This window comes from Bos indicus, chromosome 18 (genome assembly GCF_029378745.1).
Source record: "Bos indicus isolate NIAB-ARS_2022 breed Sahiwal x Tharparkar chromosome 18, NIAB-ARS_B.indTharparkar_mat_pri_1.0, whole genome shotgun sequence".
Classification (NCBI taxonomy): Eukaryota; Metazoa; Chordata; class Mammalia; order Artiodactyla; family Bovidae; genus Bos; species Bos indicus.
In genome coordinates this window covers 5,215,530-5,241,397 of record NC_091777.1, presented here as the reverse complement: position 1 = coordinate 5,241,397, position 25,868 = coordinate 5,215,530, and the positions used below count along the sequence as shown (strand labels likewise).

General features: G+C 43.4%; 1 protein-coding gene across 1 annotated transcript in view; it reads left to right on the top strand.

Moving 5' to 3' along the window:
• The window catches only part of ADAMTS18 (ADAM metallopeptidase with thrombospondin type 1 motif 18), a 147,112-nt gene that overhangs the window by 69,445 nt on the left and 51,799 nt on the right, over positions 1 to 25,868 (top strand). Inside the window, exons 5-13 of the mRNA XM_070771921.1 lie at positions 1,037 to 1,319; positions 3,882 to 4,075; positions 4,334 to 4,417; positions 5,933 to 6,092; positions 6,940 to 7,045; positions 9,225 to 9,362; positions 11,450 to 11,603; positions 19,026 to 19,121; positions 22,098 to 22,246. Coding sequence (XP_070628022.1) covers positions 1,037 to 1,319; positions 3,882 to 4,075; positions 4,334 to 4,417; positions 5,933 to 6,092; positions 6,940 to 7,045; positions 9,225 to 9,362; positions 11,450 to 11,603; positions 19,026 to 19,121; positions 22,098 to 22,246 — 1,364 coding nt within the window. The remainder of the gene's footprint in view (positions 1 to 1,036; positions 1,320 to 3,881; positions 4,076 to 4,333; positions 4,418 to 5,932; positions 6,093 to 6,939; positions 7,046 to 9,224; positions 9,363 to 11,449; positions 11,604 to 19,025; positions 19,122 to 22,097; positions 22,247 to 25,868) is intronic.

The following is a 25,868-nucleotide window of genomic DNA, read 5'->3' as shown; positions in this document are numbered from 1 at the left end:
GGTTGCCATGCCCTCCTCCAGGGGATCTTCCTCACCCAGGGATCAAACCCACATCTCTTATGTCTCCTGCATCGGCAGGCGGGTTCTTTACAGCTAGTGCCACCTGGGAAGCCCTGCTGGCCTGTATCAGTGCTTCTCAAGTGTCAATGGGCAGACAAATCACCTAGGGATCTACATACATTCTGAGTCAGCAGGTCTGGGGAGAGACCTGCGAGTCCACATTTCTAACCAGCATGCTGGTGAGGCTGAGGCTGCTGGTCCATAGACCACACTTTTCGCAGGAGTGCCTGGGGATCAGGGAAATCCTGAACAAATGCAGAGAAGAGAGAGTACAATGCATGTGGGGGGAAGGCAGGGGTGTATTGTGTCTGAAATTTCAGGTACAAAAACATATTGTGCTGTGAACTTGAAAGTGACATTGTGATTGGATGGGCTTGTCCCGGTCTCCTCTTTCTTCCTGATTGAGCTCATCTGTCTGTTCATGTTGGTGTAACCCTTTGGATTCTCCAGACCCTCACTTGAAGATAACCAAGATTTACTCACTCCTCTCTCTCCCATCCTTGCTAGTTCTTTTATTGAGCACTTATGAAGTCAAGATGGAATGTCTTTGTTTTTACTGTCTATACCATAAGCTCTTGGAGGGTGGGGCTGTTTTTAAATACACCACCATGTCCAGTGTTGACTATGGTATCTGCCTTGTCCTAAGTATGGAGAATCCCAGAATGTCACATGACTCAGCCCTTCAGTCCCAAACATCGAGATTAGATGCCTAGAATAGAAGTTAACAGCACTGCCCCACTAAGTAGAGAATTCTAGGTACCAATACTAGCTTTCCTACTTACTGTCTTAGCCTCAGTTTTCACACCTGTGAAACGGGGGTAATAACAGTGGCAGCTGCTCATGGTGCAGATAAAATGATACTGCCCGTGCCCAGTACTTAGGGCGGTGCCTGCACATAGGAAGTTGCTGAAAATCTACACACGCAAAACAGGGATGCAAGGAATCCCTAATGTTTCCTTTGTGTTTGGCTTTTTAGTCAGGCCTCATAAGGACACAAAAAAATGAATTCCTCATCTCGCCATTACCTCAACTCCTGGCCCAGGAACACAACTACAGCTCCCCCGCAGGCCACCATCCTCACGTGCTGTACAAAAGGACTGCGGAGGAGAAGATCCGGCGTTGCCACGGCTACCTGAGTTCCGGCCGGAACCCCGCGGGTCACCCCCCAAGTCACACTCCCCACACCTCTTGGAGTCCAGAGAGAGAACAGCATCATGGAAGGTTGCAAAAGCAGCATTTTTGTGGACGACGCAAGAAATGTATGTAAGGAAACCTTTTCTTGTTCTCTTCCTCTCTGGGCCCTCGACGGGTTTTCCCAAGCATCACTGGGTGTGCTGACTTTGCAGGTTAAAACTGGGCTATGCTCAGCCCCCACTGAAGTTAATCTTGGAGATGAGCCAGAAATCACCCCTGTCAGACAAAAACTAGGGGATCCTGTTTTTTTTTTTTTTTTCAGTTAAACTGGAAAGATTTTTTTCCCTCTTTTAATATCTTTTTAATTGTATGTCCCAATATTATTTTAGTTTCTGTATCTTTTCTGTATGAGAAAAGGACCTAGTCTTCCAAATGATGAGAGAGATCAGAGGTGAATTCCCAGGTATGGTTAGGTATTCCTTTTGAAGATTTGAATCTTCCCTGGTGGGTCAGATGGTGAAGAATCTGCCTGCAATGCAAGACACACAGGTTCAATCCCTGGGTCGGGAAGATCCCCTGGAGAAGGGATTGGCAGCCCACTCCAGGATTCTTGCCTGGAGAATTCCTTGGACAGAGGAGCCTGGCGGGCTACAGTCCATGGGGTTGCAGAGAGTCAGGCATGACTGAGCAACTAATTCAACAGACTTCCCAGTTAATGAGGACACTGGCACCTGATTGGAGGTGGTGATGGAACATAAGAAGCCTTGGACTTGGCTTGTGACCTGGGCACACTGCATTTTCCATACCAGCAGTGTCCGACAGAAATATAACATCAGCCCCATATGTAATTTAAAATTTTCTAGTAGCCACATTAAAAAATGCTTAAATAGGTAAATTAGCATGAATGATATATTTTATTTAACCCAATATATACAAAATATCATCTCAGTATGTCATCAATATAACCAATGAAGTACCAATTTAAATGATGTATTTTATATTATTTTTTCATATTAAATTTTAGAAATCCATTTATTTTACACTTAGAGAACAATTCCAAATCAGACAGTAAATTCTCACCAGAAATGCTTAATCTGTATCTAGATTTTATAAAACTTAAAGGTGAGAAGTAGACTTACACAGTCAAATTGTTCCCTATATAAAGTTTTTTAAATAGCTGAATCAAATACTGTCTTTTAAATATAAAGTAAAATTAATAAAAATGAAACAAAATTAAAAATCCCATTCCTTCCGTGGCACCAGCCGCATTTCACAGTCTCCGGAGCTGTGAGCAGCGTGTGACTACGTAGTTGGGCAGGGCGGCTGGGTGGTACCCAGGAGCAGAGGAAGTGGGTGATCACTAGCAGTCGTGAAAGACAGTGTCTAGCACTTGAATTGGTTTCGGGGATTTGGTATTACTGAAATATCCTTTTTAAGGAACATCTATTTGGCGTGAATTTGTAATACTAGTGGTATTAAGGATAGTGATGATATTTGTAGTGGCCATGACACATACTTGATATGAAATATAAAAGCTAATCTTTAAAGCAGCTTTATGATTAGATATGATCCTCATTTCATGGATAAGGAAACTGAAACTCAGAGTCATTTATCAAAATGGCCAATTGAGGTTTTAAATTGAGCTCTAAATGATTTGATCATTTCATTTTTCTCTGTGGAGTGCTGACTTCACTATAATGACTGTACCAGTTGTTATAGTATTAAATGGATCTGTAGTACATACAGTCCTGAGCTTTCCAAATGTGTTTTTCCTTCCCAGCAACCCTTGAATCTGTCACTGTCCATTAACTAAAGGGATGGTGCCTAATCTAACAGGTACTTTGAGGTCTCTGCTCAGACACTGGCCAATATCCATGCCAGCAACTTATCTATTACAAAGCATTTAATAGAATTTTAAATATCACTTCTGACTATTTTGTTTCCACAGCAACTAAATTAATATTGGGTCAAAGAGTCCTATTGACCACTTATTTTGTACTATATTAAAGTTGGTGTTGATGAAACAGGAACGTGGGCAGCATTCTACAGGATACATATTTGTAAACTTTAGTTAAAAAATAATATACAACCTGTATATAGAAAAAAAGGAGAAGGGGGCAGCAGAGGATGAGATGGTTGGATAGCATCACCAACTCAATGGGCATGACATTGAGCAAATTCTGGGAGATAGTGAAGGACAGGGAAGCCTGGCCTGCTGTAACCTATGGAGTTGCCAAGAGTCAGACATGACTTAGCGACTGAACAAGAACAGCAGCAATGCAAAGTGTGATAATGAATTCAGAAGCAAAGGAAAATGTCTGTGTCTGCAGTTTCTAAGCAATAAAATAAAATGAGCATTTTATGTTTTTAAAGATTCTTCCCACAATACTGATTTTTCTTGACCCACTCTTCCAGCTAGGATTGTAGCTTCTTTCCTTTGACTCTTTGGAGAGCACTTTTGAGTTACTCAATCCATTTGTCTGTCCATCCATTGCACCTTCTACTGAGAGTCTCTCTTGACCACAGATTAGGTCCAAAGTCCCAGAACAGGTGCAGTGGCATCATCTGTCAGGAGATGAGTGAAGTGCTTGTTGCATGGTCTCCCTCCTCCCCTTGTTGAGATGTCTGTCTGTCTCCCCGCTGAGCTCTGCTGACGGCCCTTCCAAATGCTCTTCTGTTCCCTGTAGACGCCCCTAAGCCTCCCACAGAGGACACCTATCTCAGGTTTGATGAATATGGGAGCTCGGGACGGCCCAGAAGGTCAGCTGGCAAGTCACAGAAGGGCCTCAACGTGGAAACCCTTGTGGTAGCAGACAAGAAGATGGTGGAGAAGCATGGCAAGGCCAATGTCACCACGTACATTCTCACGGTCATGAACATGGTACGGAGACAGTCAGGACCCCAGCCCTCTGCCTCCCTGAGACAGCTCAGAGTCGTGGAGTTCCCGTGCGTGAGTTAAACAGCAGATGCAGCCACGTGATTGTATTGAAAGAAATTAAGTTGGAAGGAAATTGCCTTCCTACATAAATATATTTGGTCAAATCAATGCATACTTGCTCATATTCCCTTGCAGTTTTGGAAATTAAAAATTTTTTTTTTTTTTTTTTTGCTTTTCTCTGATTTCAATTTGTTTCAACAGGTTTCCAGCCTCTTTAAAGATGGGACCATTGGAAGTGATATAAACATTGTCGTGGTTAGCCTCATTCTTCTGGAACAAGAACCGGTAGGTGCCACACTGCGTTTCTTTTTTCTTCATTCATTCTGCCATTCAGGATACACTTAGCAAACACCTGCTGTGTTGCCACCCCATGGAACTGTCATTAAAAATTCAACTTTGAAAATTTCTAATTACCCTCAAGGAAAGTACAATCCAATAGGGTTGTCTATTTAAATACTAAAACCTCACAAAATGATAATTTATATCTAAACATACAATATATGTGTAGATATACAGTGATATAAAATATGATTAAAAGTGCATCTGTAACATGACTACAAAAATGTAAAATGAATACAAAAAGTAGAAGATAGATATTATAAAATATTATGCAGGCTTCACAAGGAAAGTACATTTGGTAGGAGATTTAAATGTTAGCTGGATTTGGCAAGTTGGAGATTCTGGGTAATTACAAAAGGCTATTTTGAAAATATACTGAAAATAAGTCATCCGAAAATTCTGGTAAAAAGCTTACTGTCTCCCAGCACCACCTTAGCTACAGAAAATAAACAAGGGATATTTAACTGGCCTTGGCTTAGTTACAGGGAGATGCAAGCAGAACATATCATCAAGGGTTAACTTGTACAGCACCTCCTGCTTTGTGGTGTTTTGATGTTACAACTGTATTTTCTGAGGTGGGCATTACCAATCTGACTATTTTTTAAGTCCCCTAAGGCTTTTCCTCTTCATCTGTAATGAATGGACAAAGCAGAGAGTCAGAGATGAGGCAAAAATGAATATAATTGCCAGGTCTCTAGTGCTCCTGAGGTTAACAAGGTATCAAATTATTCTTAGAATTTTAGAAAAGAAGAAAAGGTGTATGTTGTTTGGGAGGTACTTCTAATTTACCGCTTATACTGTCCCCAAGGACTCAAAGTCAGCAGCATCCTAATTCACTGATGATTAAGGGTTTTGTCTAAAAACTCTCAACTTGACCCAAGTTAATAGTTCTTAGGAAAAATTTGATTAAAAAATTATTTTAAAAGTAGATCCTTGCTTACCCTTTAGAATATTGTAATTGTTTGTTTCTTCATCCATTCAGCAAGCTTTAGTTTATTGATTGAGGGACTGTAGCTATGATGTGCTGAGCCCTTTCCTGGAAATTTGGACATAGGAGTAGGCAAGCCATGATCAGTTCTGTCCTCATGCTCAACTGAAGGATCCACTGAACTTTACCCCACTAAGTAATAATTATATTGTAAAAGTAGTAACAGTTCTATAAAGATGGTACCAGTGTGAGACGGACAAAGGTGTTTCTAACTGACGCCAGTGTATTTGTTATAGAAATACAACTGGCCACAAAGCACACTACCAGTGCTCTGTGGTTACTTCCGATATTGTGAACATTTACCTGCAACAGTTTTAAACACCAGTTATGTCCAACCTTAGCTCAAGTGTTTTCCCCTGTTGACCCTTCCCCCAGAAGCGTGAGGCTTCTGTGTTTGCCTGTACAAATGGAGTGACGCAACATTCTCACGTCTGTCACACATTCACACCTTGGTTTGTGCGGGTTTCCCGTAGGGAGGATTACTGATCAACCATCATGCGGACCAGTCTCTGAATAGTTTCTGTCAGTGGCAGTCTGCCCTCGTTGGAAAGAATGGCAAGAGGCATGACCATGCTATCTTACTCACGGGATTTGATATCTGTTCCTGGAAAAATGAACCATGTGACACTCTAGGTATGATATGAACACATGCTTCATGCACACCCATGTCAGCTAAAAACACAGGCTGGAAACTTTCTGTTGGGTGACTGGCTCTTGGGATTCTTATTAAGGAAACAATCTTTAAATTGTGGAGTAGCCTCATTGTACCCTCTCTGAATATTGTTCTGTTTAATTGAACTCAGTGTGGAATGGGGGCCCCTTTGCTTTATTCCTGTTGTGTTTTTCTTTATTAAACTTTGTGATGATCCTGCAGGCATGAGATCAATTATTGTTTAACTATGCAAGTTGTAGGTTATTCCCTAAGCATCTTGAGTGCAGAGCTGGATACCTGAAAAGAGCCTGCCTAGTCTCTGTGGCACTCAACTGTGCCCCTAAGTAAGCATGCTTTTTTAAAAAAGTTATTTGAACTTTGAATGACTCAGCTGAAAGTATCTTTAAAAAGAAAGTGTTAAGTTCTACTCTTATCTATTTAGAGGGGACAGAGAGACGTATACCTTTAGTGTTTTTCTGCAAAAAAAAAAAAAAAATACAATCATCTTTTTTTTTTTCCTCTTTTTTTTTATTTTATTTTATTTAACTTTACAATATTGTATTAGTTTTGCCATATATCAAAATGAATCTGCCACAGGTATACATGTGTTCCCCATCCTGAACCCTCCTCCCTCCTCCTTCCCCATACCATCCCTCTGGGTTGTCCCAGTGCACCAGCCCCAAGCATCCCGTATCGTGCATCGAACCTGCACTGGCGACCCGTTTCATATATGTACAATCATCTTTTAAACTAAAAGTGTGCACAGCATTTGGGCATCGGAAATGATCAGGAGTGTTTCCTTTGGGTTTGAAATTGCTGTCTCAACAGGGTTTGCCCCCATCAGTGGGATGTGCAGCAAGTACCGAAGCTGTACCATCAATGAGGACACAGGGCTTGGCCTGGCCTTCACCATCGCTCACGAGTCAGGCCACAAGTAAGTGACCCCTCGATGCACTGCTTTATATGAAAGCCAGCTGGGTGGTTCATTGGCTTTGCTCTAATGATTATTATCGATCTGGGTAGAATAAATATGACACATCAGTACTTGACTGTTTCATTTGTGGAAGTTGTTCAGTCGTGTCTGACTCTTTGAGACCCCTTGGACTGTAGCCCATCAGGCTCCTCTGTCCATGCAGTTCTCCAGGCCAGAATACTGGAGTGGGTAGCCATTCCCTTCTCCTTGGGATCTTCCAGACCCAGGTCTCCCACATTGCAGGTGGATTCTTTACCATCTGAGCCACCAGGGAAGCCCATGAATACTGGAGTGAGTAGCCTATCTCTTCTCCAGGGATCTTCCCAACCCAGGATTCAAACCAGGGTCTCCTGCAATGCAGGCAGATTCTTTATCTGCTGAGCTACCAGGGAAGATCACACTTGACTGAAAGAAGGGCCCAAACAGAGGCCAGTCATTGTCAAGGCTCTTGTGAACAACATGTGATAACTCCTTAGTATTCCATTGTGTGTGTAAGTGGACTTTGCTGTTGTTGTTCAGACTGTAAGTAACATGGCCTAATAGTTAAATTATGAAGGAGACAAGTCATAAGATTTTGATAAAACTTTTGACATGTACCAAAGAAAATGCATATTATCTTCTGATAGGCTGTCAAATCAAAGTTAGAAAATTAAAAAAATTTAAGTTCAAAATCCAGTTCAATTGGATTTCTTATATCCGGAAAACTACACTAAGGTGCTGGTTTAATGACCTTTTCCTCTTAGAGGAATGGCTTTGCTCTCTCCCCACCTTATTCCCATTTCTGTGACTCTTACTCTTTCCTTTGATGCTTTATACATAAATTTCCCTCTGCTTTGGACTTTCACAAATATATTTAGAAAGACTGTCTCCCAAACAAACCCCTTAGCTTCTTGGTTAGGTACAAAGAAGAACTGAACTGGGCAGAGTGGAGCTTGGGAAAATGCTTTCCCTGAGTGTATGTTGAGGTTGATAAATACCTATGTGTGGATCCATCACCTCTAATACCATGTATTCACACGTGTATGTTGAATCTAGAAAAGTAGCATAGATCTTATTTTTCACAAAGCCGAAATAGACATAGGTGATGTAGAGAACAAATGTATGGACACCAAGGGGGAAGAGGCAGTGGGATGAACTGGGAGACTGAATTGATGTTTACACACCACTGTGGATAAAACATAACTAGGGGACCTCTACTCCGTGCTCTATGGTGACCTAAAAGGGAAGGAAATCTGAAAAAGAGGGGACATGTGTATACATATAGCTGGTTCAGTTTGCTATACAGTAAATACTAACACAGTATTGTGAAGCAACCAGTAAAAATTAATTAAAAATTTTTTTTTAATCCCCGGGTCCCTCACTGATCAGCTCACAGTATACAGCCATCCTGCCATTACTAACCTGATAAATTGAGAGGAATAATGGGTAAGTGGCTGGTTTGTAGACGAGAGTCACAACAGAATCGTTGTTGTTGTTCAGTCATATCCAACTCTTTGCAACCCCATGGACTGCAGCACATCAGGCTTCCCTGTCCCTCACTAACCTCCTGGAGTCTACTCAAACCCATGTCTATTGAGTCGGTGATGCCATCCAACCATCTCATCCTCTGTCAGCTCCTTCTCCTCGCGCCTTCAATCTTTCCCAGCATCAGGGTCTTTTCCAAAGAGGAGGCTCTTTGCTTCAGGTAGCCAAAAGTATTGGAGCTTCAGCTTCAGCATCAGTCCTTCCAATGAATATTCAGGGTTGATTTCCTTTAGGATGGACTGGTTGGATCTCCTTGCAGTCCAAGGGACTCTCAAGAGTCTTCTCCAGCACCACAGTTTAAAAGCATCACTTCTTCAGCGCTCAGTCTTCTTTATGGTCCAGCTCTCTTTTCTTTGGAGAAGGAAATGGCAATCCACTCCAGTACTATTGCCTGGAAAATCCCATGGACAGAGGAGCCTGGTAGGCTACAGTCCATGGGGTTGCAAAGAGTCGGACACGACTGAGAAACTTCACTTCACTTCACTTCTCTTTTCTTACAATTCAGTAACTCTGTCCCTCCCTTGGGTTCCCTGATTCTCAGTACATCTTTTTCGTCCTCTGCTTATAGTTTGGAAAATGGGTTCACAGAAGCCTTTCTGTTTGCTTTCTGTTTTAGTTTCGGCATGGTTCATGATGGAGAAGGCAACCCCTGCAGGAAAACGGAAGGCAATATCATGTCACCCACGCTGACCGGAAACAATGGTGTGTTTTCATGGTCTTCATGCAGCCGGCAGTACCTCAAGAAATTCCTTAGGTAAGAAGACAAACCGGGGCCAAGGGCATTCCCAGGTTTGGAGGAGTGACTGTGAATGGTGCTCAGTAGACTGAAAACAAATACTTGGAGGGTTGATGATGATGATGATGATATTGTCATGACTGTGGCTGAAAAAAATACACGGAAGGCCTAATACCGTGTTACATGTTCTCCACGTAATGCCTCAGTCAGTCCTCACGTCAATCCTGTTATTATCCTCATTTTAGAGTTGAGGAAATTGAGTCTTCGGGTGGTTAATAGTGTTACTGAAGGTTCTACAGCTGGTCAGTTGAGGACAAAAGACACACACTTAGATCTGTTATGACTCCAAAAGCTGTGCTTAGAACTGTCTCCTCTAAGACATCCAGAGGTTGCTGGGTATATTATCTTTCTATTGTGACTGATTATTTTAATCTAGTCAATCAACTCGGTCATAAGAGTATTAAAAGTACTAAAATAGAGTGTTTGTTTGACAATGAATGGAGCATTGTGGCGATTGGCTATTTTGTTTGAAATGGCCAGGAGCTAACTTGGTGTCCAAAAGACATCCAAAGGGCATGATAGCTATGTAAAATTCCTTCAGTAACTCAGAACTCCTAGATTTATTACATTAGTAAAATGGGAGTTAGGAAGGTAGCACTGTTTGATTTGTATTAAATAATGAGCACCAGCTTGACACTATTTGAAGTTTCCTTTGATTTTATTAAATATAATACATATTTAACCATTTGGACATTATGCAACACTAGAGGCATTAGACATGTATGCATGTATCTCATTTTTTACATGTGTGCAGATGTATCTTGTTAATCTATGTTGACGCACAAGAACACTCAGGTTCTAAAGGCATCTCCTCTTGACCAGGTATTAGGGAAACTAACCAAGTTTCTTTGGGAATTAATTCTCTTAATACTTTTTCTTTAACTTGTACCATTGCATATTATTTGCAGATGTTTACAGAATTAGCCATACACACAGGCAAGGATGATTCAGTGGAAGGATGTCAAACCAAATGATGCCTCAAAGGACAGTGAAATATTAACAATGCTTTTGCTATGTGACTTTGTCACATAGGAGAAATTCTTACTAATTTTCAATTTACGGTCTGGGGCCTAAAGTTACCTTTCCTATCTCATGTGAGAATAAAATCAATAAATATGATAAATCAAGGTCAACTTAGTATAAATTGAATTTCTTACTATAAGTTGAATATGATATAGTTAAATTCTTTCGGCTGATGATGACAATAAGAACAAGAAAAGCTAACTTTGAATGCTTCCTGTGCTCTGTTGAGTGTGTTACTTTGTCTTGCTTGATCTGTGAACAGCTCTTACAGAAGTCAGATTCTGTTAGTAATCAGATACACAGGAGTTGGTTGTATTGGCTTGGTTGACTAGACCTCCATCTGTCTGACTCCAAAGTCATGTGTAACCACCATGCTGTTTTATCTCTCACTGATGCCCTAGTTTAATTAATTCAAGTAAGTGGAGATAAGGTGCATGAAAATCCACCCCATTTGGACTGTGCTTTTTTCCAACACATCCCAGTTCAGTATACTTCGGGGAGATTGTTCTGCTTTGTTCCCCTTGTATCCTTTCTCCTGATTTCTTTCAAAAACCTTATTCATTTGTTGCTCATAGAGATTACTGGAGGTAAAATACATCTTTGACCACACCCCATTATCTGTTTAAAACAAACATACACACAGCATGACTTTCAACTTTGTGGAGACAAGTAATTGTCTCTAGTTTATTTTATGAATTTAGTACTCACCACAGAGCAGGCACGCAGTAAAAATTTGTTGAATATTGTTGAATGAGACTGTTGGGGAAAGTTGACGTTCCCCATCTCCTCGCAGGCCAAGCTTAACCAGTCAGATAACTGTAACTTCCGGTCCCACATAAACACTTTGTGGTCCTATAAATTTCGTTTTCTTAGACAGGACAGGACTCACTCTTAATTTTAAGCACGTGCCTATTGCTTTGCCATGTTACATTTTCCTTTGCGTGAATGCATTCAGAGGTGTAGTGTTCTGTGTGGCGAGATCACAGATAAACATGGGAACTAATAAGGATGTGTTATTGCAGCACACCTCAGGCTGGGTGTCTGGTGGATGAGCCCAAGCAAACAGGACAGTATAAATACCCAGACAAACTGCCAGGACAGATGTACGACGCCGACACGCAGTGCAAGTGGCAGTTTGGGGCCAAAGCCAAGTTATGCGGCCTTGGTCTTGTGAAGGTATGTTTCTTGTGATTCCAAACCTACATTAAGAGTCTAACAGAAGTATAAACATTTGGTTTGCTAAGGCCAAGGGTTAGAGTCTGGGTTACCTCTAAAATGTCATTTGTTTGACGTGATAATTAAGTGGCAATTTTACTGTCGATGAATTATCCAGACTTATCCCCCGTAGACCGTGCCTGGTTTAAATACCAAATTCCTCCTCTGTAGACAACGATTTTATCACAAGTAGTAAATCTAGATACAATGGCTTTCACCTAATGCTCGTAACTGTTTTTGTTCATTTCATTGTGTTTCATACTCTTTTTTTTTTAATTAATTAATTTAATTGGAGGATAATTACTTTACAGTATTGTGATGGTTTTTACCATACATCATCATGAATCAGCCACAGGTATACATGTGTCCCCCCATCCTGAACCCCTCCTCCCACCTCCCTCCCTACCCTATCCCTCTGGGTTGTCCCAGAGGACCAGCTTTGGCTGCCTTACTTCACGCACAGAACTTGCTCTGGTCATGTATTTTATGTATGGTAATGTACATGTTTCAGTGTTATTCTCTTAAATCATCCTACCCTCACCTTCAATGTAATTCATATAAGACCATCACCCCTTCAAAATGCATACATATACCTTTTACAGTAATATGAACACAATCTTTGGCAGCTAACTTCTTTTGGTATGTAAAAATTCAAGGTCTCTCTTGAGTAATTTTAACAAGATTTTTGTGTGAAGTCTTTCTTTCAAGGAACACTTACCTGTTTTGTAAATAAGTTTGTATCATTTTTTTTAGATTCTGCATATAAGTGATATGATATGATATTTGTCTTTCTCTGACTTACTTCACTTAGTATGATAAACTTCCCAGGTGGTACAGTGTTAAAGAATCTGCCTACCAAATGCAGGAGACCCAAGAGACACGCATTCGATCCCTGGGTTGGAAAGATCCCCTGGCGTAGGAAATGGCAATCCACTCTAGTATTCTTGCCTGGAGAATCCCCACGGACAGAGGAGCCTGGTAGGCTACGGTCCATGGGACCACAAAGAGCCAGACACGACTTAGTGGCTAAGCACAGCACAGTACATGATCATCTCTAGGTCGGTCTGTGTTGTTGCAAATGGCACTGTTTCATTCTTTTTTATGGCTAAGTAATATTCCATTGTGTATCCATATACCACATCTTCTTTATCCATTCATCTTTGCTGCACACCTGAAACTAACACAACATTGTTAGTCAACTGCGAAAGTGAAAGTCGCTCGGTCATGTCCGACTCTGCGTCCCCATGGACGATACAGTCAATGGGATGCACCTCTGTCCATGCAGTTCTCCAGGCCAGAATACCGGAGTGGGTAGCCGTTCCCTTCTCCAGGGGATCTTCCCAACCCAGAGATCGAACCCAGGTCTCCTATGTTGCAGGTGGATTCTTTACCAGCTGAGCCACCAGGGAAGCCCAAGAATACTAGAGTGGGTCGTCTATCCCTTCTCCAGGGGCCCTTCCTGACCCAGGAATTGAATCAGGGTGTTAATCAACTATACACCAATATAAAATTTAAAATTAAAAAAAGGAAGACGTATCTTTTTATGAAAAAGATACATGGGAAAAAGCAAAAGTCCAGGAGGTAGAAATGGGAGAAACATCCTTCTAATTGGTCAACAACCATGCCACTGATCATCTCAACATCACTAAAAAGTAGAATCATTTTTAAGCTGGTTGCTTCCTGGTATCCAAAGAGAAATATGGGAATCCTGAGTGTCTGGAGACCTGGAAATTATGGAGATTGGCAGCCGCTCTTCCCATCTCTGTGTCTCTTCCCTCCCCTCCTCTCTCCTGTCTCTTCCTTTTCTCTACCACCATTCCCACCATTGCAGCACCACCACCGCCCATCACCCTGTAGTAACTGCTAAGCAAGCCTCTGCTCCACACACTGCGTTCTGCTTAGAGACATATTTCACTGTTTCTCAACCTTCACAAAAGCCTTTTGAAGGGAGAATCATCACCTGCTTTTTAACTGGGGCTCAGAGAATTCCATTTGCCCAAAGCCACCCAACTTCTAAATAGTAGAGGTTAAACAAATCTCCTCACCCATACTGATGAGCATGGGTGCTTCCTCCTTGTTAGGTAATACCAGTGTTTCCTAAACTTCAGCATTCACACTCAGTCCTTAAAAACTACTTTTATTGCTGCTACTGCTGCTCAGTCGCTTCAGTCGTGTCCGACTCTGTGCGACCCCAGAGATGGCGGCCCACCAGGCTTCCCCATCCCTGGGATTCTCTAGGCAAGAACACTGGAGTGGGTTGCCATTTCCTTCGCCAGTGCATGAAAGTGAAAAGTCAAAGTGAAGTCACTCAGTCGTGTCCGACTCTTCACGACCCCATGGACTGCAGCCTACCAGGCTCCTCCATCCATGGAATTTTCCAGGCAAGAGTACTGGAGTGGGGTGCCATTGCCTTCTCCAGGGGATCTTCTCAACCCAGGGATCAAATACCACGTCTCTTGTGTCTCCTGCAATGGCAGGCAGATTCCTTATCACTAGCTCTACCTGGGAATCCCATATGTCTGTTATTTTGTTGTTGTTCAGTCACTCAGTCCTGTCCGACTCTTTGTGACCTCGTGAACTGCGGCACGCCAGGCATCCCTGTCCTTCACCATCTCCTGGAGTTTGCTCAAACTCATGTCCATTGAGTTGGTGATGCCATCTAACCATCTCATCCTCTGTCGTCCCTTTTCCTCCTGCTTTCAGTCTTTCCTACCATCAGGGTCTTTCCTGGTGAGTTAGCTCTTCGCATCAGGTGGCCAAAGTACTGGAGCTTCAGCTTCAGCATCAGTCCTTCTAATGAATATTCAGGATTTACTTCCCTTAGGATTCACTGGGTTGATCTCCTTGCAGTCCAAGGGACTCTCAAGAGTCTTCTCCAACACCACAGTTCAAAAGCATCAATTCTTCAGCACTCAGCTTTCTTTATAGTCCAACTCTCACATCCATACATGACTACTGGAAAAACCATAGATTTGACTAGGCAGACCTTTGTTGGCAAAGTAATGTCTCTGCTTTTTAATATGCTGGTCTGGGTTTGTCATAGCTTTTCTTCCAAGGAGCAAGCATCTTTTAATTTCATGGCTGCAGTCACCATCTGCAGTGATTTGGGGACCCAAGAAAATAAAATTTGTCACTGTTTCCATTGTTTCCCCATCTACTTGCCATGAAGTGGTATATACCATGAAGTTATACCCCCAGTAAAAATTATTTTAAAAAGAATTTGACATTGGGAGGAATAAAGAGAAACTTTCTAGTATCTAAATCACAGCTACTTTATAATCTGCTAAATTTACTACATCACATTTCAATTTCTAGCAACTCTCGCAGGGACTTAGAGTCCAGCTGTGTTGATGAGCTTGTAAGTTTTTCAGGCATTTCCTGGTTCCGTGTCCACAGGTCTTTGTGTGCTTTCCATCCTGAAATGCTGCGTGGCCATGAGGACAAGTATTTCTCTTTTTTATTATTACTGTTGTTAAAGATTCAGCTCAAATATTACCTCCGTTTTCCCCCCAAGGAAACTTAAACTTCGCTTTCCCTGAGCTCTGTTTTCACCCTTTATGCCACCTTCACAGACTTGTGATACTAATATTTTAACTGTCTGTGTATGTCTCTTGCCTCAGTAGATAGAGTATCTGCAATGCCTGGCATATACCTGACGTATTAACAGATACTCAGTAACTGCTTATTGGATTTACAATGATAATCAAAGGCCACATATTTCTTGTGGCTGTTCCACATAGCATGTGGGATCTTCGTTCCCTGAACAGGGATCGAACCTGTGTCCTCTTTATTGGGAGCACGAAGTCTTAACCCCTGGGCCACCAAGGACATCTGATCAAAGCCCACATACTGTTAGCACTCCCGTTTTCAGAACATGGACAATTTTGCCTCTATCTCTTTCTCATCATTCCTCAAGGAAGCAGGAGTAGCTTCTCTTGAGGAGCCAAAGATGACTCTGGGGCTTGGGGCTTGTGCAGCTGATACGATGGGGGTGTCATAAGTGAGCTGTGGAACATGGAACAGATTTGGGGGGACAGCTGGGGAATTGTGTTTTGGTTGTATTAAATTTGAGATGCTTGATAAAGTTGGATTGGCAGAGACCTTTAACCTTTGTGCATCTCATACTTCCCTTAAAGGGGCATCCAATCATTAGAAACAGTAGGAGAAGGTGGGCACCCAGGGACCAGATGGAACAATGGACAGCGCTGAGACTCCTTAAAAATCACATCCAGGCAACACAAGGCCTTTGGGGTCTCCATGCTTATTTTCTTTTTCCCTTAAATTATGACTTAAGACTAAGGAATTATAGATAAGGAAAAGTTAGAAGAATAGGCTGAAAAAATAAAAAGAGGTAAGAACAAGAAAGAAAAAAGTGCAAACTCTGATTTCTGTTTCTTTTGAAAGAAAGCTTGCTCTGAAGGCTCTGGGGTCGTCAGAACACATCGTTGGCTATAATTACACTTGACTTCTGTGCTCCACCACAAAAGAAATAACATGTTTGCACAGCCAGTCGTATTTCACTCTGGAATCCCTGTGTTTCTGTGTTTTGCTTGATTTTCCTGGTCTCCTCCAGCTGCCCCTTTTCCTTGGCCCTGTGGCTTGGCGTTGGCCACGGATTGGGGCCTCCGTTGCTTTGGTCCACTCTGGGGCCATTTTGGTGGCTGCCACATTGGCTCTGGGTGTGTGTTATGGCTTGACCTGGGCTGTAAGAGAGAAAGCAGTTTAATTCTGAAAGCCTTTCTCGCTGCAGCTTTGTTTCCATGGTGACCTCCCATCCCTCTGTTTCGTTTTGATAGAGACGGGTTTTTTCCACCTTAACTGGTCCCTCTTGGATTCAGGGTGACCCAGATGGGAATGCACGGAGATGGTAAACTTCATTCGTCTAGTTGGAAGGCTGCCTCACGCTTTCTACTAATGTCAGTGACAGGTCCATTTCCATGGGAAACGTTTCCATGTAGTGTCTTATGAGCTGTGTTGAGATTTGGAAATACTTTGTGCAAGCGTGCTATATCACTTCAGTCGTGTCCGACTCTTTGTGACCCCACAGACTGTAGCCCGCCAGGCTCATCTGTCCATGGGATTCTTCAGGCAAGAGTACTGGAATGGTTTGCCATGCCCTCCTCCAGGAGATCTTCTCAACCCAGGGATCAAGAGGTCCTTCCCTTCTCTTTTTAAGAGACACACTATACAACCCACAAGACAAGACTCACTGCCTGCACCTCCTGTTTCCCTATGTTTTCTGTCTAATGGAACACTTTTGTTGTCAAAGATTTCTAAGTATGTTCTTGCCATGTGTTTCTAACCATGGAATCTCTGTTAACTGGAATGCTTGGAGAATTGGGTGCCTGGTTCATTGAATTTTCAGGGCTCCAACAAGTGACCATAAAAATCATGTTGTTTTCTCCCTCATTGTTAATTTTCCCCAAAATGGACCTTGGTCACTAGAATGTGGCAAATGAAACAGAATGACTGATGATTCGTGATTTTGACCTTCCATTTATGATGTCATTCTGAAAAGCAAGTTTACCTTTTGAACTGGAAGGAATCTGGTTCAGTCACTTTACTTTATAAATAGACAGTCAAGGGGTAGAGAAGTTGAGAGCTTTTTGATAACCGTTGGTAATGAAAGCAGATCCAGTGCTGTGGTCAAGGACCCAGACTCTGGAATCCGGCCCCTTTGGCACTTACCAGCTTGGTGACTTGACAGCTTGGGAGTGCCAGCATCTTGCTCAGTTCCCTCATCTAAATGAGGTGATATAAGGCAATGGCCCCCAGTCTTTCACGCCACCAGGGACTCGTTTCTTGGAAGACAATCTTTCCATGGAGCAGAGCAGTGGCAATGGCAACGGCAACGGAGTGGTTTCAGGATAATTCAAGCACATTGCACTTATTGTGCTCCTGTGAGAATCTAATGTCACCAATGACCTGACGGGAGGCAGAGATCAAGCCGTAATGAGCACGATGGGAGCAGCTGTAAACACAGATGAGGCTTCGCTCACTCACCTGCAGCTCACCTCCTGCTGTGCATCCCAGCTCCTAACAGGCCTGTACTGGTCCATGCCCTGGGGCTTGGGGATCCCAATGTAAAGGAATAGTGTCCACCACTAAATGATGTTAATGACAGTATTCATTACCTGTGGCTGCTGGAATCAGTTTCCATGAACTGACTGAGTTAAAACAGCTCAAATGTATTTTCTTGCAGTTCTGGAGGTAGACTTCTGAAATGCATCACACTGGTCTACAGTCAAGAGTTGGTGAGGTTGTGCTCCTTCTGGAAACTCTAGAAGAGCTGGCATTTTCTTGCCTTCTCCAGCCTCCCAAAGCTGCTTGTATCCCTTGATTCATGGCCGCCTCCTCCCTCTTCAAAAGCCAGCAACACCTCCCTGAGTCCTCCCCACAGTGCCATCTCTCTGGTTCTCTTCTGGCACCCTCTTCTCTGTTTAAGGACCCATGTGATTACCTGGGGTCCATCTGGAAAATCTAAGACCATCTCCATCTCAAAGGCAATGGATTAACACCATCAATTTTATTTGCAACTTTAATTCTCCTTTGCTGTTATCACCTAGGACAGTCACAGGTTCCTAGAGCTCGGATGTGGTTGTTTGCATGGGGAGAGGGCATCATTCTGCCGAGTACAATCCAGCTTGTTGTTATTTAGTCACTCAGTTGTGTCCGACTCTGCGACCGCATGAACTGTAGCCCGCCAGGCTCCTCGGTCCATGGGATTTCCCAGCCAAGAATACTGGAGTGGGTTGCCATGTCCTTCTCCCATCTTCTGCCATTTCCTTCTCAAGCAAATAAATTAGCTTGAGAGTTAATTTATTTCATCGGTCTGGTGTAAGAATGAAGTTGTCCAGATGCTTGAAAGTTATAAAGGTCAAGAAGGCAATGGTCATTACACTTTCATCCTTGGGAATAACCCTTCTGAGGCAAGTGCTGATTTTATCACTTATTCATAGATGAGGAAACTGCCATTTAAAGGGCTTCTATAGTTTGTCCATAGGTCATGCAACCTGGGAAATGCAGAACAAGGCTTTGAATCAGAGTTGCATTAATCCGGTCTTGATCTATTCTACTTTGATGATAATAGTGGTGGTGATGGTGCTATGCTGAATCTCTTAGTTAAAAGTGTCTAAGTTAACTATCGTTACCTCCTAGTCATTACTAAACACATACGAATATACAGATAATGTAGAAATTTCCTGCTTCTACGTTTGCTAGGACGTTTTACCAGTTACTTTGCCACCGCTAACTTCACTTGCCTCTCCTTTCCAGATAACATCCCATTTCAGCCACCTCAAAACAGAATGTGGTGTACAACAGCTTTGGATATTTTCATTTTTATTGTATCATCACACTTACCAGCTCCTTCTTTCCTTTCAGGACATTTGCAAATCCCTTTGGTGCCACCGAGTGGGCCACAGGTGTGAGACCAAGTTCATGCCTGCCGCGGAAGGGACCGTTTGTGGCTTAAGTATGGTAAACTGCATACTTGCTGGTTTTTAGTTCTAGAGACTTAATAATGCAGTGGACCCAAACTATGTGTACCGTGACCTCAGAACGGAATGCTTTGGCTGCATCTATTTTCTGACTTCGCTTTCAATTAACTAGCTATTCTTTAGCAGCTCTTCTAAAACTCATAGCTAATATAGCCGAGTTGGCTCCATTTTTTTTTAAGAAGGGTTTTTTCCTTCTGCCTTTGTTTTCCGTTTTTAGATGGAGGCTTGGGCTTAAGTGTTTCTCTTTCAGTGAGCTGGAGGGTTTCATTGTCTGTTTGCTGTTTTAACAATTTATATTTATTTGGCTATGTCAGCTCTTCGCTGTGGCCCACAGAACCACCTCTGGGCCGTGTGGGCTCTTCATCGCAGCACACGGACTCTCTAGTGGTGGTGCTCAGACTCTGCAGTTGCAACACATGGGCTTAGTTGCTCCACAGCATGTGGGATCTTAGTTCCCCAGTCAAGGATTGAACCCATGCCCCCCTGCATTGCAAGGCGGATTCTTAACCACTGGACCGCTGGGGGAGCCCCTTGACTGTTTGCTTTTTAAACTTGATTCAGTATAGACAAGTCTCAGGAAGCAGGTATTTCCTTCAGTAACAAAGAAAGGACTGCCCCTCCATACAGCACATCTGAGACTCCCCTCCCAGGGCCATCAATGAGCTTCTGACATGCCCAATAGAGGCATTCTGTCCCTTATAGTAAATTCTCTTAGATTAGAAATACCTAAATGTTCTAATAGTTGTTGTTCAGTTACTAAGTTGTGTTCAACTCTTTGTGACCACATGGACTGCAGCACACCAGGCCTCCCTGACCTTCACCATCTCCCAGAGCTTGGTCAAACTCATGTGCATTGAGTCGTTGATGCCATCCAACCATCTCATCCTCTGTCATCCCCTTCCCTTCCTGTCTTCAATCTTTCCCTGCATCAGGGTCTTTTCTATTGAGCTGGCTCTTTCCATCAAGTGACCAAAGTATTGGAGCTTCAGCATCAGTCCTTCCGGTGAATATTCAGAGTTTATTTCCTTTAGGATTGGCTGGTTTGAGCTCCTTGCTGTCCAAGGGACTCTTCGAGCACCACAATTCAAAAGCATCAATTCTTTGGCACTCAGCCTTCTTAATGGTCCAACTCTCACATCAGTACATGACTACTGGAAAAACCATAGCTTTCACTATATGGGCCTTTGTCAGCAGAGTGATGTCTCAGCTTTTTAATATGCTGTCTAGGTTTGTCATAACTCCTTCCAAGGAGCAAGTGGTCTTTTAACTTCATGGCTGTAGTCACTGTCTGCAGTGATTTTGGAGCCCAAGAAAATAAAATCTGTCACTGATTCCACTTTTTCCCCATGTATTTATTTGCCATGAAGTGATGGGACTGGATGCCATGATCTTAGTTTTTTGAATGTTGAGTTTTAAACCAGCTTTTTCACTTACTTCCTTCACACTCATCAAGAGGCTCTTTAGTTCCTCTTTACTTTCTGCCATTGGAGCTTAGGCCACTGAGTTTAATCCCAGTCTCTGCTAATTGTGTTGCTAGTTGGGTAGTTTGAGCAAGTTAGTATTTCTTTGCTAAATTTCTCTCACTCAGTTATTCACTGCTTCATGCTTTGTGAGAGTTGTATTAGTTACTGTATCAAGTTTCCCCCACCCTTCTGTGGCATCCTTGTGGACCTATAAGCAACTTCATAAACTGTAGCTGCTTCTGTTATTGTTGTTGGCTGTTGTTACTTTGTCACAACCACTGAGCTTAGCCCAGGAAAATCATATTCCTGGTGGGGAAGGTTCAGATTCATGCTTATGGTTGACAAAATCCTCAAATGACCCATCATCCCCCCTTCAAAGTTCTGAGGCATGCGGTATGATTTCGTGTAAACTCTGAAGTGGCAAGGAATCTGGGGAAAGAGAACTGGGGGAGCTCATAAGCACATGGCAAGGAATTGAGAGGAAGTCCTCTTTTGACCTCGTCCCAATACACTCGCAACCAAGCCTTGCAAATAGCAAACAGCCACGAAGCCAAGGGTGTCACAGGGGAAAAGTGGAGATTTGAAAGTGAAAACCCCCTCCCCTTAATTCTGTAACTGAACCCCCACTCCTCGGTAGAACCTGGCATGATCCAAACCCCAACTCTTTGGATCTCATTGCAGCGGCTTTTAGGCAAGTGTGCAGTCATGCTAAGTCATGCAGAACTTGCTCATAATAAAAGCACCACAGGGGGAAGAAAACCACTCCTTGGGGGCCCCAAGGGACAGAGGGAACCCGCATAACTGGACTGAAGGACAAAGGAGAATACAGATGGAAAGATCTGCACAGAAAACAGCTCTTGAACTTGAGCAGATCACCAGCCCAGGAGAGACCCAGAGCTAGTTTGGAAGGGACACTCTGCCCAAAGTCATCAGCCGGACCTTTCATGCAGACGGGGGCAAAGGGTTACCTAGAGGCACAGTTTGTGTGGCCTGAAAGCTACTCGGTGTCATCAGAAATGCTCTTATGGGGATGGTTTGAAATAAAAATGTATGCATAATTATACCTGTCTATCTCATGTGATAATCATCATGATAAATTCTGTGTTCCTGTCTGAAAAACAGATTCCCTTGGAAGGCATGAGCCTGGGGTTCTCTGCACCCCATTGTTTGCAAATGTCAAGGCAGGCTCCATGGGCACATCTGCGCTGCCTCCCTGGGCTCTTGGGTGGACCCTTATCTGCACATGTCACCCGGATGGCTCACAAAGCCTGCCCTACTCAGCCCGCTGGTGACAGATGCCTTTTCCCGTAGATGTCAGCCGTTCAGAATGCACGCGCTGAACACGGGGTACCGGCAGGTGTGGCTAGCAATGCCTTGAGAGCATCTGCAGCCTCCTGTTTGCTGCCAGACGGGTTTTTCCCGTTGTCCCGCAGGTGTCTAACTTCTGCCCACTTTCCCAGCTGGTCTCTGAATGTCACACATTGTTTTCACAGTGGTGTCGGCAAGGCCAGTGTGTCAAGCTGGGGGACCTGGGGCCCCGGCCCATCCACGGCCAGTGGTCCGCCTGGTCGAAGTGGTCAGAGTGTTCCCGAACGTGTGGCGGAGGTGTCAGGTATCAGGAGAGACATTGCAACAACCCCAAGTAAGGCTCCAACAGAAAGTCCGTGTTTGTAAGACGCGAACTTTCAGCCTGCTCCATCTTGCCTATTTGTTTATCTTGCTTATGCCTGTTTTTAAGGGTGGTTTTCTTCTGTCTGGTTAATAGCAATCAACGAGGGTTTTACTGTTTGTATATAAACACTGTGTGCACTTCCCTGGTGGCTCAGTGGTAAAGAACCCACCTGCCCCTGCAGGAGACTCAAGTTCAATCCCTGGGTTGGGGAGATCCCCTAGAGGAAGAAATGGCAACCCACTCCAGTATTCCTGCCTGGAGAATCTCATGGACAGAGGAGCCTGCTGGGCTACAGTCCCTGCTGCTTAGTCGCTCAGTTGTGTCCAACTCTTTGCAGCCCCATGGACTGCAGCCTGCCAGGCTTCCCTGTCCATGGGATTCTCCAGGCAAGAATACTGGAGTGGCTTGCCATTTCCTATTCCAGGGGATCGTCCCAACCCAGGGATCAAACCCATGGCTCTTGTGTCTCCTGCATTGTAGGCGAATTCTTTACCCACTGAGCCACCTGGGGGCTATAGTCCATGGGGTCGCAAAAGAGTCGGACACAGCTTATCGACTAAACAGCAACAAGTGGGCTGGGGGAGGTGAGCTGGGCAGAAACCTGAAAAGAGCAAAGGAGTTTATTCTCTGACTGCTGATCACAGATTCCAGTAATGGGGTGGATTACTTTCGGCATCTAAATTAGAGCTGCGTGCCTGGGATACTGTAGAACATAGAAGCTTGGCTGGTGGACGGTGTGTGAGTGCATGCGTGTGTGTGTGAGAAACTGATGACCTGGAGAAAGCATGTGGATTTTTGCCCTGCAGGAATGTACATCAGCACGTGTTGACAGATATGCCTGATTTTTAAAGAGAAACCAGAAATCTGAAAAAAATGTTGTGAAATTTCCTAATTTGTAAAATATCGACCACACATTCAATTTTCTTTAGAAAAATAAAAGGCTGGGAGGACTCATCAAATACCTCTGGGGTGAAACTGGCTCATGGGCACCCTCTGATCTGGTGGCCTTGAGATTCTGAGCTGTCTGTCTCTGTGCAGAGAAGGTGGTGTCATGTTACTTTCCTCCGCCCTAATTCCCCCATGCAGCGCGTGTGAGATATATGTTTCCTGATGGGTGGCGTGATGTCAAGAGAGCTCAGGACTTGGAAACAGAAAGATGTGACTCCAGATTCTGGGTCCGCCACGTATTAATGGCGTCGCTCTGGGAAGGTTGCTTGAATTTGGAGGTTGGGTTGACATATAAGATGGAGATGAGAACACCCACTTCAGATGGTTTGAGGAGATTGGAAATTGTGTCTGTAGAGTTTCTGGTACACTGGGGAGCATCCAGGGGACATTCAGCGAAAGTTCGGAGGTCCACGTGGTTTTTAATTATCTTCATCCTAAACCTGTGGGCTTCCCAGATGGCACTATGGTAAAGAACCTACCTGCCAATGCAGGAGATATAAGAAACCTGGGTTCGATCCCTGGGTTGGGAAGATCCCCTGGAGGAGGAAATGGCAACCCACTCCAGTATTCTTGCCTTGAGAATCCTATGGACAGAGAAACCTGGTGGGCTACAGTCCATGGGGTCACAAAGAGTTGGACATGATTAGGCACAAACACACACATGTCCTAAACTCACCAGGAATACGGGTAACAGAGGGTCAGCCCTCAGAAGCAGTGGGGAGAGGGCTTCCTGATGAAATCAGACATGAGAGAAGGCGATGGAGTGAGAAGAAAGTGATGGGACCTTGGAAAACAGTGGATTTAATTTTCCAGCATGACTTGGTATGGATGTTGAGAACAGAGGCTCTTAGGCCCAGTACCTGAGTTTGCCTCCTACTCCGCCCCTGCCTAGCTGGGTGGCCTTGGACAACTGACTCTCCCTGCCCTGCCCTACGTCCCTCGTTTGTAAAAAATGAGATAATGACAGGATCTACCTCATATGAGCTGGTGTTTATAAGTGCTGGTATTTATAAAGTGCCTGGCACATTGTAAGCACTGATGTTTAGTAGGTTGAGAATGTAAATAAATAATGAAACTACAGCAAAGGGAAATTTTTGAAAAGACAAATAGTCACCTGAGTCAGCATCTGAGCTGGATCAAGAGGCCAGTTTGTTCCCTAATATAAGGGAGGGTTTGGAGATTCTTTGACCAGCGTTTGTTAGGTGGCATTTGGAATATCTCAGAGGCTGATGTAGGATCTCTAAGCTTCGGCACTCTTAACGTTTAGGCTGAAAATTTTTCTGTTGTGAAGGTTTGTCCTATACATGGCAAGGTGTTTAGTAATAGTTCTGAGCTCTACCCACTCCATGCCAGTAAGACGACTCCCCCTCCCTACTCAACTTCCAAGTCATGGCAATGAAAATATCTCCAGACGTGGCCCAGCATCCTGAGGGGGCACAGTCATTCCCTTGTTAAGTCATTCTGCTCTAATCAGACCCAGTAACTCACTATAATGAAAGGAAGACTTGTGATGCATTTACAGTTTAGACCAGATCATTAAAACCACCCTCCACATACACTGAGTATAGCCCGTGTCTTGGATAGAATTTTTAGAATCATTCTATTACTTTTCATTTTTGCAGCGTATTTCGTGGATCTGGTTTTCATACATCGCAACATTTTACAATCTCGATATTTTCCCAAGAACGAAAGAGATTACCTAATTCAATAGCTCTGCTGGTGAAGTGCATGAATGACGCCCCTGAGATTTAAATTAAAGCCTCTCTCATATCTGTGGGATTGAGAGCTCTTATTATAACAAGACATTGTTCTTGGAAATAGCATACTGTAATTTTAGAAACACCTAATACAAGAATTAATCATTCGAGTGGTTCAGTTTGGTGCAATTTTATCATCTCAAACAAGATTGAGGCTAATCAGGATTTTGGTTAATTATGCACAAAGTCACAAATAAAGCAAGTAAATGATTGGCTGTTTGGAAACAATTGAATCAGTTCTCCATTCTTAGTTCATGTTGTCGTCCTAAGGCTGGTTTTTTCCTCTTTCAAGTTACTGATTTCTTTCTTGATTCAGTTGAAACATTTGGTCTGTTCAGATCACTCAGCTTGAGTACTTTCATTTCTTCATGTGAAAAGCAATGTGAGCTTTTTATTTCACATAATGATGGTTTTCCCAGAGCATATTTTGTTTCATAAAAAAATGAATTATTTCTGGTTGATTCATGGATTTATCAAACTTTTCAGCTTCAAAAGGACTGAAAGGTTATCTGGTCCTGGAATGGCCAGACCCAGCACATGTGGCCCTTCGTCTTTGCCCCATGTCTGTGACAGACCCATTCACCAAAGCCCCTGTGTTTTGCTGATCTCTACTCTGCCTCGGGAACTTTCTCAAAAGACTTTTCCAGGCATTTGCTGTCAATCAGGGTGGAACAGATGCATGAGCTGAAACCTGTTGTTTCATCTGATGATTTTGCAAATGGGTAGCCAGAGGAGACGGAGGCTCCCATTCAGAGTGGCAGCCCTTGTTCAGGTCACCAGGCTGGATGTGGGGGAGTCGAACCAAGATCCCACTGTCTTCATCCTTACTGGGAACATTTTTTTCTGGTTCCCTGGAAAAGAGCCTAGTGAAATTCCTATACACTCTG